At 36.9% G+C, this 16,810-nt stretch overlaps 3 protein-coding genes across 3 annotated transcripts; all 3 read right to left on the bottom strand.

The window, feature by feature from the left end:
• Nucleotides 1-1,274: 1,274 nt before the first annotated feature.
• LOC137715360 (NADPH-dependent aldehyde reductase-like protein, chloroplastic) lies at nucleotides 1,275-2,290 on the bottom strand. Its single transcript, XM_068454657.1, has one exon. The coding sequence runs from the start codon at nucleotides 2,236-2,238 to the stop codon at nucleotides 1,423-1,425; it is 816 nt and encodes a 271-aa protein (XP_068310758.1). The 5' UTR covers nucleotides 2,239-2,290; the 3' UTR covers nucleotides 1,275-1,422.
• Nucleotides 2,291-3,690: 1,400 nt separating this feature from the next.
• LOC137715709 (large ribosomal subunit protein uL24c-like) lies at nucleotides 3,691-5,846 on the bottom strand. Its single transcript, XM_068455049.1, has 4 exons — nucleotides 5,672-5,846; nucleotides 4,991-5,029; nucleotides 4,337-4,567; nucleotides 3,691-4,238 (listed from the first exon to the last, which is right to left on the bottom strand). The coding sequence occupies exons 1-4, from the start codon at nucleotides 5,774-5,776 to the stop codon at nucleotides 4,035-4,037; spliced, it is 579 nt and encodes a 192-aa protein (XP_068311150.1). The 5' UTR covers nucleotides 5,777-5,846; the 3' UTR covers nucleotides 3,691-4,034.
• A 2,115-nt stretch (nucleotides 5,847-7,961) lies between these two features.
• LOC137716183 (calcium/calmodulin-regulated receptor-like kinase 1) lies at nucleotides 7,962-12,428 on the bottom strand. Its single transcript, XM_068455591.1, has 8 exons — nucleotides 12,210-12,428; nucleotides 10,966-11,330; nucleotides 10,039-10,192; nucleotides 9,637-9,763; nucleotides 9,421-9,506; nucleotides 9,233-9,304; nucleotides 8,820-9,023; nucleotides 7,962-8,569 (listed from the first exon to the last, which is right to left on the bottom strand). The coding sequence occupies exons 2-8, from the start codon at nucleotides 11,277-11,279 to the stop codon at nucleotides 8,237-8,239; spliced, it is 1,290 nt and encodes a 429-aa protein (XP_068311692.1). The 5' UTR covers nucleotides 11,280-11,330; nucleotides 12,210-12,428; the 3' UTR covers nucleotides 7,962-8,236.
• Between the last annotated feature and the right edge of the window lie 4,382 nt (nucleotides 12,429-16,810).

Consider the following 16,810-nt stretch of genomic DNA (forward strand, 5'->3'; position numbering starts at 1 on the left):
TCTCCATCTGAGAAATAAAAAGTCCAAATGAAGATAGTCAATCTAAACTTAAAACAAAAGTAAACATAATCCAAACTCGCAAACATGATTTTTCATTCCAAACAAACTTCTTGAATAGTATGCAGTTCAAATTGTCTCATTACGAGCTGCCGAAGAGTTGTCCGAGCCAAATATACAAATGTTCAAGCTCGGTGTCTTTTTGAGCCGAACTTAGGCTTGGTTTGTTCCGCTCAGTAGCCAAATATGAGCTGAACTCGATGCGAGTTCGAGTTGCTTGAAGCCACTTACAACCTTAAAATTGGTGTAATCTCATTTTTCATAACTTTCTCATTTTTAGGTTTTTTGGGTGATTCGAAATCCCAAGCTGAATCAATTTTTGTGTACATGAAGATAGTAAAATTGGTTTTGCATATCACCACGAAAATCACATTATTTGAAAGTTGTGTGTTTTCAGTTCACATATTTCAACTAGTTCTTCAAATTGATTCAATCTTAGGCGAACAAGTATATGGAATAATTCTCATGCACTTTTGAGTGTCATGGAGTGGTGAGGGGAGCTTGAAATTTGAAACTAGAACTTATGAAATATTCTTGAAACTGAATAATCTAACGGTAGCTAGATATTTTAGCTTAAACATTCCATGTTACACTTTTTTTTATTTTTGAATAAACGATACAATAAGTTAATAATAACGTGATTCAAATTCATTGAGAATCGAACCTAAAACCTCTCACTTACAAATGAGGAAGAATATCACTAGGTCATAGTATTAAGTAACCCGCTCCATGTTACACTTAAATAAAATATTAATTGATAAAATAAAATACAAAAGTAATACTAAGAAGACTAAATTTGCAGACTAAATGATGTGTCACTAATAAGAATGAGCACGTTTATCAACGTCTAAATAATAAATCAAGTATCAACTACCATATCCTTTAGTTGCCAAAATTTTATCTACAAATTTAATCTCTCTAATATTACTCAAAAAATAAATAAAATAAAAACAGAGAAGAGGGTTTCACGTATCCACTCCTGCAAAACCACTAGTCCTCATCATTACATCTCAAAAAAAATCAACTTGAATGAAACAATGCAAAGAAAACCCAAAAAATCCAATTACATTAAAAACCCTAATAACTTTGCGCAACCAATTCCATTCTTTTTATTTATTTATTTATTTTTATTTATTTATCTAAATCCAGCCAATCCAGTTCTACAAATTTAATAATTTTCAATAGGCAAAAAAGTAAAATTTGACATGGAGAAAAGATTGCTGACTGGAAGGGATTCGATTACGTGCAATATGGTGATAAAAAAAATATCGTTGAGTTTCTTGCCATATTTTTTCTTACCAAAACCGGCGGCACTGCGCGGACAATTTTTCTATTTCTTATCTAGACAGCAAATAAACGAGTTGATCAAATGCAAAATCCACCGTTGATCCGAATGACCTGACCATTGACCCACTCGCCTGCATCCGCCGCTAAAAACCCCACAATCCCAGACACATCCTTGGGCTCGCCCAATCGACCCAGAGGGCAAGCATCCTCAAGCCTCTTAACCGTCTCCTCACTCTTCCCGGCAAAGAACAACTCCGTCGCCACCGGCCCCGGCGCAACGCAATTCGCAGTTATTCCGGTGCCCTTGAGCTCCTTGGCCAAAATCTTTACCATCGTCTCCACCGCCGCCTTGGAGGCCGCATAGGCTGCGTACCCAGGCGTAAGCCCCCCGACGACCGACGACGTTATCATAATAATTCTCCCGCCGCCGCCGCGCTTGACTCTATTCGCCGCTTCCCTAGAAACCAAAAACGCCCCCTTGGTGTTGACATTGAATGTGTTGTCCCAGTCCTCCACCGCCGTATTGGCCACGCTGGGATATTTGGGATCCAAAACCCCCGCGCTGTTCACGACGATGTCGAGTTGGGTCCCGAATTCTTGCTCGGCTTTGTCGAAGAGCTGCTTCACCTGATCCGGGTCCGAGACGTCTGCTCGGACCGCAATCGCTTGCGATTTTGGGGTTGTCTGGTTGAGCTCTGAGACTAATTGATCTGCTTGCGCCGAGTTTGATGAAGCGTAATTGACAACGACCTTTGCGCCAAGGGAGTGGAGGTGAGCTGCAATGGCACGGCCGATGCCTCGCGAACCGCCGGTTACGATGGCTACGCGGCCGTTGAGGGGCAGGGAAGAGGAAGAGCAGTGCTCAGCTTCGCTGGTAGTAGTTTGCGCAGCCATGACTTATGGATCTGAGATGGTGATTATGGAGATAATATACTACTATTTGGTATGCAAATCGTTGGATTTTTTAAAGGGATGATGCGTCAGCACTTACATAAGCGTCACCAAAACAAATTTTTCTGTACGCTCGAACCCCGAAACACTAAAGTTACACGTATCAAATGTTGATTTGTTTATCCACGTGACAGTGACAGAGGCGGATCACATTGGGCGGTTACGTCTTGTGCTAATTATTTAAGAATGTATAATATTAGATAGAGTGATTATCAAATTAAATTTGTAAATTTAATGATGTCAATAATAAGAAACAAGCACATTAATTAATATTTAAATAATAATATAATTATTAACAACGATATCATTTGATCTCTTTAACATCATCCTTTAAGAATATGTTAAAATTTTATTTCACGCAATACATTTTTATAATAACTCTTCATATGGTATGTCAGGTGAAATGTTGCGAATAATCATAAAATGAGATTTAGTTCACAAATTTCTACACAAAAATAGTTAGTGATCAATTCGTGAAAACTCTTAATTATGATTCCACCAGTGGCAGATTTAGAAAAAATTATTTTGAAGGTCACGTATAAAATTTGCAAATATTTCCTTAACAAATAAATAGCCTTGGAAATTAAATCATAACTCCAAAATCCATAAAATAACATTACAAATTGTAATTGTTTATCGTTGTTTCATATTTGAAATTGTATTATAACTTCATTATTAATAAAGGGGAATTGAAATTTTAAAGATCGGTGATTGATAGAAATTATGATTAAAGACATGGGTTTATCTATGTCTAGAATAGAAGGTTAAGTAAGTTTGTATTTTTTTTAAGGGGTCAAGTCTTATTGTTAAGAGAATATATAAAATGGCATGGTTTTGCTGCAGATCAGCAGTCTCAGCAGCAAAGAGACTTTGTATCAACAGCAAAGGCATTTCATTGAGCAGTTGAAAGGCATACCTCAAGGACAATTCTAAGCTTAAAAGAGGCAGCACTTAGATCTTCCATAGAGATTTGCCAAAGTTGGGAGGGTCAGCTGACCCATCCCGCCCCTTAGTAGGTCCGTCAATGCTAATTGGTAACATTATAAGGAGTGTTAACGAAATACTTCTGATATTGTTCACTTTTAACGTTAAGGATATTTTTATTCTAAAAAATCACTCTTGGTACTATTCACTTACAACACCTTTTTGTCCTTTTGGTTAAAACTCAAAGTTTTCAAACCATTTTCATTAGTTTTCCTAATATGTGTAAAGAATTAATAAAAGTTGAGATCATGTAATCAACATATAAGCCGTATTGAAAATATTATGAGAGTGAAACCCAAAATCATTTTCTCTAAAAACGCTTTCAATTGTTTAAAAGCACTAACCAAACGAGCTCTTAGATGAATGAAACTTAAATCTCCCAATCTCAATCCATCTGCTACCTTCAACTTTGCCATATTTGGAAATTACCTCCAGTTCTTTCTACAATATTGAATCTACCGAGTTATCTCCAATCCTATATAATCCTGGGCACCAAACGTGTACGGCGCATGAAGAACAATCCCTCGTGACAAATCTGCGTTCCAAATGACCAAGTCCGGCATGCTCACTCTCAATGCATTCAAAAGATAACTTGCACGTTTTGGAGGACGAGCAACATTCTAATTTCGCATTCAACCAACACAGAAACAAATTTATATCACTCAGCTGCAGTGCATCATTCAAGAGAAACCAAAATGATATTAATACATCCGGAGTTTCTAATCTACAGCCGCGTTCAGGCAAGAATTGGATCCTTACGCAGCAGTGACGGCTTCTTCAGTTTTCTTTTTCTCTTCCTTCAATTTTTTCCAGTTCTCGGCGTTATCTATTATTTCACCAGTTTTGATGAGGTAGCGAACTCGTTGTCCATTTTCCAGAATTTTATGACCCACCCTACTTGCTACATTCTTTTCTTTCGAGAAAAGCATCACGTTCGAGCTGTGTATAGCTCCTTCTACCTGGAATATGAAATTTAAAATGTTTTTTGTAATTAAATGAAACTAGTAAGCAAGGAAACAAAAGTTGACGGTTCCAAAGTTCAAGAAAGAAAAAGAACCTTAAGAATCTGTCCTGGTTCTCCCTCTTCCCTGCTCTTCATATGCTTCGTCTTCAAGTTTATTTCCTTCACTATCACGGTACTATTGTGCTTAAAAATCTTTGTTACCTCTCCAGTTTTACCCTTTTCATGTCCCGATATGACTTTCACTGTATCCCCAACCTTAACATGCATTTTGTGCAAAACTGGAAGGCTGTTTGGCTTGCATTCCTTCCGCTCCCATCTTTTGAGCTGCCAGACGACGAAAAAAGCAATACTTCAGGAGATGAACAGCCCTAATATGCTACATCATATCCCATTTACCAAAAATAGCTTTTTAAAAAGAAAAAGATACCAAATTATGCAAACCAGAAATTGAAATAACGTTTTCTTGGTTTAGCCAGCAAATCAAGATAAAAGACTCTCCACCCCAATCGTGAAATAGTTGCAATGAAATGCCTTCTTTGTGATTACTGTAAGAATATCACACTTAGTGGTGCGTGTCAGCAGATATTACAAGTCAATTTACATGCTTCAAGATTGCTTTCTTATTATCCAGCTACAAACAAGCAGAAGCATCAATTTCTAGAAGCTAGTAAGTTTGCAATTCCACTATACATGCATCAGATTCTGATTGTATAGGCAGGGAAAATAGATAGGACTCGTGATAATAACCTTCACAACGATGAGGCAAGGCTTTGCTGTTAACTTGGCCTGCGCACAAAACAAGCAGATAAATTGTTACGAATGTTTCTCTTTTTTCCACCCAGTGATCAGAGGAATTCAAACTTAAACTACAATGTGAATTGCATAAAACCAATTCCCATCACCTTGACGGCATCAAAAATTCGAAATCTTATACACAAAATCGTGTTCTTGATTTCTTATATCCATCACAAATTCGAAATATTCTACCGGAAACCTTCGTTTACCACTAAAACTGTTCAACCAATTCCTTCATCTGTTTTTATTCACTTCCAACTTAATAATTCAAGTTTGTAATAACTTGGAAAATTTTTGAACAGAGAGTCCAACAATGTCAGAACCATAATCAAAGGAGGTGCGGTTTCTTCAAACAGTACACAAACACAGTAAAATTTATCAATCTCCTTTTCACTTCACCTATTTGTAGAAATCCCCACTTTTGCATATTAATAGAGGAATTCAATTCCACAAAGAAAAGTAAAATCACATCAATTTGCAGAAACCACTGTGACAAAGAGTGTTCAGTTTAAGCAAAACCCACTTCCCTGTTACAAGCAAAGAACTTAAATGCAGCAAAATACATGTATATATAGAGGTATATATAGATATTTTATATTTGATACAATAATTGGGGGAGAAAGTCAAGCGTACCGGGACAGGGTAAAGAGTTGGGGGGAAGAAGCTTTGGCCGAGGAAGGAGTTAGGGGAGAGAGAAAGAGAGGTCATGGAGCTCTGCAGTGCAGCCATGGCTGCCATTTTCGTTGCTTGGCTATGAATGTGACTGAGAAACGGATAATACAGAGACGAGAGAGAGAGTGTAAATTTACAATAGGATTGGATTGGGATCAAACGACGGCGTAGCTGGTCTTTTGGTGGGTTTTGTGGCAAGCTGACATATGCATGGAGGGTAAAGCCCAGCCCAAATTTTAGTGGGCTGGCCGGAATAACGACTGTGACTGGATTCATAAATCTCTTTCGGCGCTTAAGATTAGATTTGAATAATTATTAATGAGGTTTCAAAAATGTACTTAAATACTTCAAAATTTTAATACTTAGAAAGAAAAATACTCTAATATGAGAAGTGTACACTTATATCTTAGAGTGTTAATAATAATTTATTTTAAAAGTAATGTGAATGATTATTTATTTTGACAAAGTCCAGCGTACCAAACTAGAGTGATTTTGTGGACACAGAGCTGTCTTCGGACACCCAAAACTTAACCATGTATATTAGAATGGGAATAATTTCCGCATTCTTTTTTCTCTATCTGATGATTTGTAGGAAAAAGAAACTATAATAAAAAAAAAGAAGTGCAGTATTATTTTGCTATTATAGCACAATCATCAGTGATGTTCCCAACTTTTTTATTTATTTTTTGGTTGGTGGAAGGTTTGCTTCCAATAAGACACAAAAATTGTAAGGGGAAATTTTATTTGAACATGTATAACCTTTTTTTACACCTAACTTACTCTTCACACCCATATTATTTTTAATTAAACTATTAATATCTTTTTAAACACAATTTTATTACCTAAACTACCCTCATAAACCTAATTCAATATGTAAATGTATCTTTACACCCATACTACTAACTTGTTGAATTTGTCTTCTTTCCTGTGAATTTGTGATAACATTTATCACATCCCGGCCTGGGGCGGATCACTTCCCGGGCCCGCTCCACCACCTTAGCACGATATTGTCCGCTTTGGGCTTACCATTCCCTCACGGTTTTGTTTTTGGGAACTCACAAGCAACTTCCCAGTGGGTCACCCATCATGGGATTGCTCTAGCCCCCTTCTCGCTTAACTTCGGAGTTCCTATGGAACCCGAAGCCAGTGAGCTCCCAAAAGGCCTCGTGCTAGGTAGAGATGTGAATATACATTTAAGGATCACTCCCCTGGGCGATGTGGGATGTTACACTTTTTCTCTTACAGAATAACCAAATCAATATGATTTAGATTCTGATTTATGCATTCTCTAATTTTGGTTTTTACTGAGTTTGATTTCGAGACTTAAAGGTCAGAGGCTACTTGCAGTTTTTCTTTATTCTTGTTATATTTTGCATTTGTTAGAGAAACATCAGTTGCAATTTTGTTTGACAGGTTTATATATACAAGTTTAGGTATGGGATTGATGTCTGCCCCAGCACCCTTTGCGGTCATATTGTTGCCAATTCCATCAGCAATTTCTCTCTTCATTGTGTCCTTTTGGGTGATTACAGCTTTTATATTGACATTCGGCTTCAAATCTTTGTTACAATGTTAAAAAAAAAAAACTTGGCCGGTGGTGATTCACACTCGATTGAATCTCTTGCACTCTCCCTTTGAGTGCAAAACACTTAAAGATGATTGTCAAAATTGCTGTTCAAAAGTTTCTGTCTTTTTTTTTTTTTTTTTTTTTTTCTTCCTTTAACTTTTTACCACCTTTTAGCAATAACCCATAATTTTTCTATAGGTGCCTATGCTCTTTTGCCATTTGAACTTAGTTTTATGAATATTGACATAAATATCATCAATCTGGTTTGTGCTTGACTAATTTTGACTAGTACATAATCTACATCTTCTGTCTCCTTTGGCTTGACGACGGAGTGATTGCCTCAATTTTCTATAGGATGGACTGGGAAGTCATATGCCTTCATGGACTAGTGATTTTTCTGTGCCCCACATTCAGTCACGAATCTTATTTTTTTCCTCACTTTCTAAGTTTCGTAGAAGAAAGATTAGATTGGTGATAGTAAGAATTTGATTATTAGATATGGGTTTATTGATAAAATTTAGTTTTATTGTTAATTACATCTCGTACTTTATAGTAATTATGTAATATGTAAAAAAGGACACTTCAAAATTAAAATTTAAGTTGGGTGTAGAAAGAATTTATATGGATTCAAATAAAATTTCTCAATTGTAAATTATGCAGACACTGAAAATAATGGGAAATAAGTTCAAAAGGGTATCAACTTTTCCTTCATTTCCATTGCAAAGTATGGTACATAAATCTAGAAATCTGTCATCTGAGCAAAACAGGGAGGAAGAAAGAGAAATGGATATGTTACAGGGTCGAATGTTGAACCGAAAACCTGTGTCACTCGACCAGAAATCTTAACTACTCGAAATCCACTAGTTCTAGCCCAAAGACTGCACATGTATCAAAAAAAGCAAACCCGAGAAACCAAGAAATAAGAAAGAAAAAAAATGAAAAAATGGGGAAGCCAGCGTCTATACTTCATAGGTATCGGCTAGGCTGTCCACAGACTCCTCTCTGTGGTGTTCGGCCATTTGGATTCTGGTTTCTGGTTGGTTCACGTCAGTTGTGCCTTCATCTGTTACAGATGACAAGGATTTCACATGATTCCTGTTGTGCCTCATTTTGAGCATCCGCGATAGCACTTGTACAATGTCTCTCATGGAAGGCCTTTTTTTGGGGGCACGACTAACACATTTATATGCCAGAGCTGCCATTTCGTTGAGCTCTTGCACATGGAAACTCCCATTAAGACGCGAATCCACAATTTCTTCCCACCCAAGTTTCCCCTCTGTATTCATCGCAGCCTATTTTTCATACAGAAATATCATTACATGTGCAAAGTAAACAGCATTATTGGATCCAAGTGGACAAGTACATCTGCTAAAAAAAAAAGGGAAATGATAGTCTACTATGATATTAGGTTATCCATATTGTCAAAGTACTTCAATCTCAGAACCTGTCAAAGGGAAATGATAGTCTACTATGATATTAGGTTATCCATACGTGCGCATGTGCAGTGCGTGAGAGAGAGAGAGAGAGAGAGAGAGATCTTACAAGTTCAACATATTCCATTAAACCCTGTTGAGGATTTCTTGCAGCTATGAGCTCAAAGAGCAAAACTCCGTAGCTGTAAACGTCACTTTTCTTGGTGAAATTCCTTGTAGATATATATTCAGGATCAAGATAACCAAAAGTTCCCCTAATATTAGCTGCATGTTTATCCACCATTTCTTCTCTTGAAAGTCCAAAATCAGCAACCTGCTTAATCCAACTTAACCCTATATAATATCTCAATTGGCAGCCTAACTCTTTATTGTTTTAAATACATATATTATGCAAAAATCCAAAATGCAAGAAATTTTTCGATATTTGGAAAGGAAGTAAATCAAATATTTCCTCTTCACACCACACGATATTATTTCGGAATCTGCAGTTGGTAATAATTATAGAAAAGTTGGAAGACATACCCTAGCTCTCATGGATTGGTCCAACAGAATATTGGATGATTTAATATCACGGTGTATTACAGGAGGAACTGCCTGAAGTAAAAAAGTGCAAAATAGACGAGTAAACACCTTTGGCATGAATAAAATCATGTGCAGGCACGCCCAGGCAGAGATGAAATTCGCTGTGTCACACAATACGATTTACTTACTCCATCATGAAGATACTCCAAGCCCCTAGCTACGTCTAGAGCTATTAGAACTCTCAAATCCCAGCTCAATGGCTCATGCTTTTCACCTACATAAAGAAAACCATGCTATTCTTAGGTAACGAACTTATATATGCATATCGAGTGGAGTTCATACTGCGTGATAAATCTAAAACATTACATTAAAACGAACATATTTGAAGTTGACAGCCATCTTACTGTATAAATGAGAGGCCAAACTGCCTTTACTCATGTAGACATATATAAGCATATGTTGGCCTTTTTCTGCACAATATCCAATTAAGTTCACGAGGTTTCGGTGATGCAACCTTCCCAATAGCTTAACCTGAAGGGGAAAGAACAGAATCAACATGAGGGACTACAACAGACAAGGTGGATAAACTTAAAAAGGAAAACTACAACATGACATTAAGCATGTTTATGATTTTTCCAAGTCTCCAAAAACAAATCTCCTGAAAATATCTGTAAGTGGATTAACTTTCTTATATTTCACCAAGCTCCCAAACATTTAAACACATTTCCGATAAATTTATACCATTAATCAATAACTGGTAATCGGGGCATAAAACTAGTAATTATCAACCATCAAATAACCACTACCTCTGTCTGGAATTCGTTCTCCCCTTGCTTAGAATCAGTTGCAAGCACTTTAACAGCGACAGTCTCACCCGTTGACATCTGAGCTTTGTACACAGGACCAAATGCACCTTGCCCTATCAATGTTGTAAAGTTATATGTTGCTTTCTGCAGATCCCTGTATGAACCCCATTAACAAAAAATTAATAAACCAAATGGGAAAGAAGATCGAGAACTTAAGTGTGCAAAATAAGCTGCATCTCGTTTAAAAAGAGTAATATATTAAGTCATTGTGAATTTCACCAAAAAAATAAAACAGGGAGTACTAAGCAGTTAAGACTTGGGAAGAAAGACACCAAAAATTTCATGATGAAGCAGGCGGATTATTTACCACTGTGTATCATCTTACGAGAATCCAATATGGTGTGGACCTATCTAGTAAATTTTGCAATTATAGATGTATGGCATTTGGTATCTCACAGAACAATTGAAGCAAATCACAGTAAATATGTAGGCATATAAAGCTTTTGTGATTGTGTCTGTGTTTTCCGTGAATATCAGATTACCATTCCTCTGATAAGAACTCAAGCTAGCCACCCTATTCACATAGATTGATCGTCTGGCGTTCAAATGTTTACAGTAAGCATGCAGACTCATTATTTAGCGATTATCGGTTACTTTATTCATATTATCACTAACATTCTAAAGATAGAATCTCGCATATTTCCCATAAACATGATCGATACATTTCCAGATCAGTCAAGAAACGGTGCTTGCCTTCAAAAGTGCCAATTCTAGGTAATTTAGGATTCGTACATGCAGAGTTCTGAATAAATCATACTGAACATTCTCGTCACATGTAAAGATAAAGAATATGATAAAAAGATAATCGTTTAAGATAAAATCAAAAAGTAAGGTAAACAAGAGGAATAGGTTTTCTGGAAACATTACTTGTAAGAATACTCGGGAATTCCAGACATTGAGACCACATTGCTCTTCTTAAATCCTTCATGCCAGAAGGATCTACCATTTTGTCCAGATCTTACAGGCGAATCCGGACCAAGTGTCGAGTCTGACAATATAGTACAAGAGTCAGCACCATTAGCACGAATAGGAATAGTTGCTGCCCTCCGAGAACTGCTATTCCCTATCTGCAAGCGCCTCCTATGGTACCTAATGCAGAAGAATCCAGAAATTGCCAAAAGCACTCCAATCACTACCCCTATAGATAATCCAACAATAAGCACAGCTGGCTCGGCCTTCATCTCCTCAACTATACTTTACTGCCTGTTCAATTATCCATCCCAGTAAAAGACCTGAAAAACGCCAATCTGATATCAAGACTAAGGAAAAACAAAAGAAGGCGCCACTCGTTTGTAGCCTACTAAAATATCAACGTCATGATCTTCAAAGTTGCGAGGTCGATTCCCAAAAATTTATTGAAATTCAAGGCCATCAAAATAATCAAATACAAACTCCAAACTGTTCAAAAAAGAACATTCCGGTATACTAGTCTAGCTTCCATTTCCAATTTAGACAGGAAACTAACATTGAATAAGCATTAACTAATTCTACTATTTATGAATTTAAAACCCTTGTAACAGTAATAAGAGAAAAATAACAGTTGGAATTAATCTTTTATCTGAATTTTTTATCTGGGGCAGGATGGAATAAAAACCCAACAGTTTTTATTCCAAATAAACGCTTAATTAAAGTGGGAAAAAGCAAAATTCAGCAGTCTATGTTTAGCAAACTATAGTGAAAAACAATTACTTGATCTGCCTACCATTTAACCAAATCAAATTAAACTGAGATCCTATATAATACCAATAGATACTACCAATAAAAATTTCCAGATAATCGACAATCTAAGAAATTGGGTCAGTCACAAACGCAATAATGCTCTGTTTGGTTGCTCAGAAAATAAGCAAAAGAAAGTACATACTTTTAGAAGAAAAAAACACCCGCAAAGCCAAATGCAAGTATATGGGACCAAGTTAGAGTTTTTCCACTTTTCTTTCCTTTTATTCAACTCAAACTAATTTTCTCAGCAACCAAACAGAGATTCAAGAGAAACCCACCAACAGATCATGACCAGGAAACCAAAAACAACAGAATTAAACATTAAAAAATCAAAACAAAAACAAAAAGAAGAAATCAAACCATAGTGTTCGACGTACAGCTTTGGGTATTACCTGTATATGCAGAGAAACCGTTACATGTTCTGCAGGAGTATGGAAAACAAGTGAAAGTGAAACCAAATGGTTTGAGATTTGAGAGAGATTCAAAGGGTGATGTGCGATGATGAAAAAATAGTTGAAGAAAAACAAGTTGGCGTGTGAAAGAAATGGAAGCAAACACAGAAAGAAGGAAAGAGTGAATAATAGTAAATGGTCTGTTTTGTTTGCTTTTTAAATTCCGTGAGTCGCCGCTGGCAATAAGGTAAAAGAAACGCGTCTCCCTACTCCCTGTAAATGTACTTCTTGGGATTTGGGGTTTTCTACAAAACAAAATAGGTAAAATATAACATTTTTTTTTTAGAGAATTGTTATTAACACGGTAAAAATTTCATTTAATACTTCAAATTTTCTATAATTAGAAGAAGAAAAAAATACAATTATGAGGAATGTATAATGAGATTTTTAGAGCGTTAATAAAAGTTCACTTCTTTAAATGAGAAGGCATTTTATTAAATAATTAAAAATGCCCCAAATACAAATAGTAAAAAGAAAGATACACCAACCCATATCACCCTTTTAATGAGAATGCATTTTATTAAGACCAAAACAAAGAAGTTTGCAAGTGGCAGTTTACTACAATGGTGGAAAGGAGCGTTGTTGTTGCACCACGACGTGTGTTTGAATCTCTTCGGCTCCCTAATCTAACAAATATATTGTTTGGAAAAATAAAAAAAAATAAAAAAATAAAAAGTAGAAGCTCAAAATACATCAAACCCTACAAGCGGTCCTTTACTATAGTGGTAGAAATGTGTTGAGCTTTTGCATGACAGCGTGGGTTCAAACCTCATCGGTTGCTAATCTAACATCTAATCTAACAAAATGTATTGTTTGACAAAAAATAAAATATATCTGTTCAGGGAAAAGGTGGATGGCCCCTTGCACAGCTTCCCTGGGAGGTTGATGGCATTTTGGGTGAATGTGTTGGTATCGACTAACTTCTTGCTGCTTGGTATGCTACAAAAAGAATATAAAGTTAGATTGAAATGTGCCTTTGTAAGGCTGAAATGTGCCTTTGTAAGGCCTTAGGTTTAGGCCTTGAGGCTCGCAATCAAAACTAACAAAGTGCTTAGGCGTGCCACTGTTATCTCAATTATAACAGATGTAGAACATATTTGGTTTAAGTCGATTACTTGTGCCCCAAGTTATTCAAACTTCTTGTTATCAAATGATTCTCAAAGAAGGGTTAAGTTTGTATTAAGTTCTTTTTCTTGCCTTGTAGACAAGGACTTTTAGTTCATAATCTTGTAAGTTCGAATGAAGGGAGTCAAGAGCCCTTTTAAACCATTTCCTCCATTCCAGGGTGTTCTTAATGAAAGTAGATCTATTAAGTTAACCAGATCCAGATGAAAATGAGACTCTTAAGTAGAAAACATATGGAAGTAACTTGAATACATGCTAAAAAGTACCTTGTCGGGCAAGGTTGAACCTCTTGCAGCCACTTCTCATTGTGTTTACAGAGGTTGTATGCCAAAATGGATGAATGGTAAATAGGTTTTACACGAGGGAGTCGATATTACAACATTAGGGAAGGTAGCAAAGCTTTTACACTAGACAAAAGATAGCTTTTTCTAAGGGAACTACCGTTAAAATGACTAAACCTAGGTTGATTTCAGCTTTCTAGATGCAAATCTGGCTTGAGAGCAGAGTTTGTATGTTGTTTGTTTGATTGGTTGAGTGTCCTTGTCTTTATTGTTCCTCATGGCTTTTATAGGCGCTTTGGCCCAACTGCTTTGGCTTCATTCTTGGCCAAGGGCTTTTGGAGGGTAGTGAGTCATCAGCTTTTTACCTGTAATGCCACTAGAAAGTGTTTTTTGGCTGATAGTTGGTTGGTCTCCATCACTTGTCACTTCAGTCATAAACATGTGACTTATGTCTTGGCTTATAAGGCTTTTAATCAGCATCAGGCTTCAAGGTTGGGCTTCGGGCAAATGCGACATGTTTTAGCGCCTTTGGGCTTTCTTTATACTAAGCCCAATATTCAAATATTAACCCAAACAGTCTTAAACCTTACATCCAAACAACTGTCGTAGTCGCAGCGACTGCAAAAAACGTTGCCATCGTTAAAACAAGTATGAAAACAAGGAAAAAAACAATCATGCCAAAATGAAGATATATTCACTCACATAATATGTTGACAAATAAGATACAATATGATCTTGGGATCCAAAATCTATTGAGGCATGATTCGACAACCCACCAAGGTGTGGTTGAGAGAGCTGAAGAAAATGAGGTACGTGGTAGAGACTAAAGATATTTGTAGCAAAGAAAAATTTTGGCATACTGGAGAGTCATTGAGCATGTGATTTGGGGCAAGGAGGAACCCTTGTACGTACTAGGGCCGGCCATAGTGTTAGGGCTTTACCTTACACATGACGACATCCTATTGGGCAAGGTTTATGGAGAAATATTCTCAAGATATTAAATAGGAAATAATATCTTGAGATAATGGAGTAATTATCCCTAATTGATTTAAATTGGGATTACTTATTTGATTGGAATCAATCTTCAATTGGGAATGTATTAAAGATAAGATTTAGGTAATTAATCTTTATCTTTAATGCTTTGACTTTTTCTTGCCAATGGCAGGTGAACTGTGGGCAGTCGTATTCAGATGCTGGGACCTTCAGGGGTGTAAGCTGTGCATGGGACTATGTGAAGAGTCTGCCCATTTATTGAGGGTAATCTTGTCTTTCTTGAGCAAAAGTACACATGTCACCTCTAGAATTTTTGGAATTATTTTTGGCTTCACAGACGGCATGGAGAATTATCTCCAATATCGTCCCTACGGTTGAAAACCTCTGTCTTCGGAGAGTCCACATTGATCCGTTGTGTGTGCTCTGTGAATCAGCCTCGGAATCGACTTATCATCTTATGCTTGAGTGCCCGTTTGTAGTTGGTATTTAGCAAGCCTCACCCTTAACATTTCGCATTTCTCACTGGAATAGATGCTCCTTAAAGGAATGGGCTTTACTTATGGTGCAGAATTTAGATTGTATCTTTATGCTATTTTGGGCGATTTGGACGGTCAGAAATAGTAAACTGTGGGGTGAGGTTCCTAATCCAGATCCTATAGCGGTAATGGGTCGAGCTATAGATTGGTGGCATGATTTCCTGCGTGTGACCTGCTCTTTTTCCCAACCGATTAGTCATGGTGTCTTTCCTCGATGGTCATGTCCTCCAACTGGCAGACTGAAACTTAATGTTGATTGGGTCTGGGATAAGGAACATTGAATAGGGGGAGTGGGGAAACTTTGTGGGTGCGGCTACCTATGTGTTCATGGAAGTGTTTTCCCCTATCCAGGTGGAAGCACTGGCCATGAGAGTTGGTCTTGAACTGGTGGTTGAAAGGGGTTTAATTAAGATTAATATTGAGAGTGATGCACTTTAGATTGTTTTGGCAGTGATGAAGTCCTCGATGAACTCGTCTCCCATGAGACCTATCATTGAAGATACCAAATTCTTGCTGGCTCTAGTTGCTGAAGCTTCGGTTACCCATATCCATCGTCAAGCAAACTCGGTAGCCCATCATCTGGCTTGTTTTGCGTCCACTCTAGAGGGAATTGTACTTGGTTCGATGAACCTCCTTTTATTATTAGTGATCTTCTTGTGGGGGATGTGTCTTTACCTTATACCAATTAGCCTTACTGGTTTTATGAAATATATGCCGTTCTTTAAAATAAAAAAAATAAAAAATAAAAAGAAAAAAAAGAGAGTAAGCGTTATTCTAATAAGACTGAAGAAAGGGAGAATGTATTGAGTAGGGCCACCTCACGTGCAACTACTTACAAAGAGTAAGCCTGAGTGGGAATCATATGTAGTAATCCTACTCAATTTTGTAACTGTATTGTTGCATGAAGCGACTCTACTCAAAATTTTCTCCACACGGGGTGGATTTTGAACATTTGGTTGGTGCAAGGTACAAGGAGTACTAATTTCATATGAAAATTGGGATCACTTTCCCCACTAAAGCATTAAAATTCCTACCCATATTATTCTCATGGAATGCAGGAATGGTCCCAAATGTAGCACATAAATTTGGGGGTCTGACCTTGTCACCTTGATTAAGGAATATGGGGGGTTTGTAGGTCTGCATTTGATCGCCTAATCAAGGGCTTATTTAAAGGGATTTAGGGATGGGATTAATTGAGGTTATGGTCAGGTGACATTGAATTTGTAGAATTTATTTCATGTATATTGGTCTTGGACTTGGTATGAATTCAAATTCTCCTCAAACCCTTTGATGTCAATTTTTAGGAAGTTGGTTTATACGGCATCAAAATTCAAGGTTTAATTGTCATTAGGCATGTAAATCATGGGTCAATTTTTGAATAATAGAAGAAGAATTGCAAGATTTTTTGCTAATGACTAGGTATAAGGGAAAGTCAAAGATCAACTTTCAGCTGCGAAGGCTACAGCTTCTCAAGAAAATGTTTTGGTGCAGCATAGAGAATTTTTTTTTCTTTTTTAATAGATACGATATCATGTACTGGAAGGAGGCTCTCTTCAGATTGTGATGGCTCTAAGTGATCCCTCTACTAACCTATCAACAATTGGGC

Source organism: Pyrus communis, chromosome 14 (assembly GCF_963583255.1).
Source record: "Pyrus communis chromosome 14, drPyrComm1.1, whole genome shotgun sequence".
NCBI classification, from domain to species: domain Eukaryota; kingdom Viridiplantae; phylum Streptophyta; class Magnoliopsida; order Rosales; family Rosaceae; genus Pyrus; species Pyrus communis.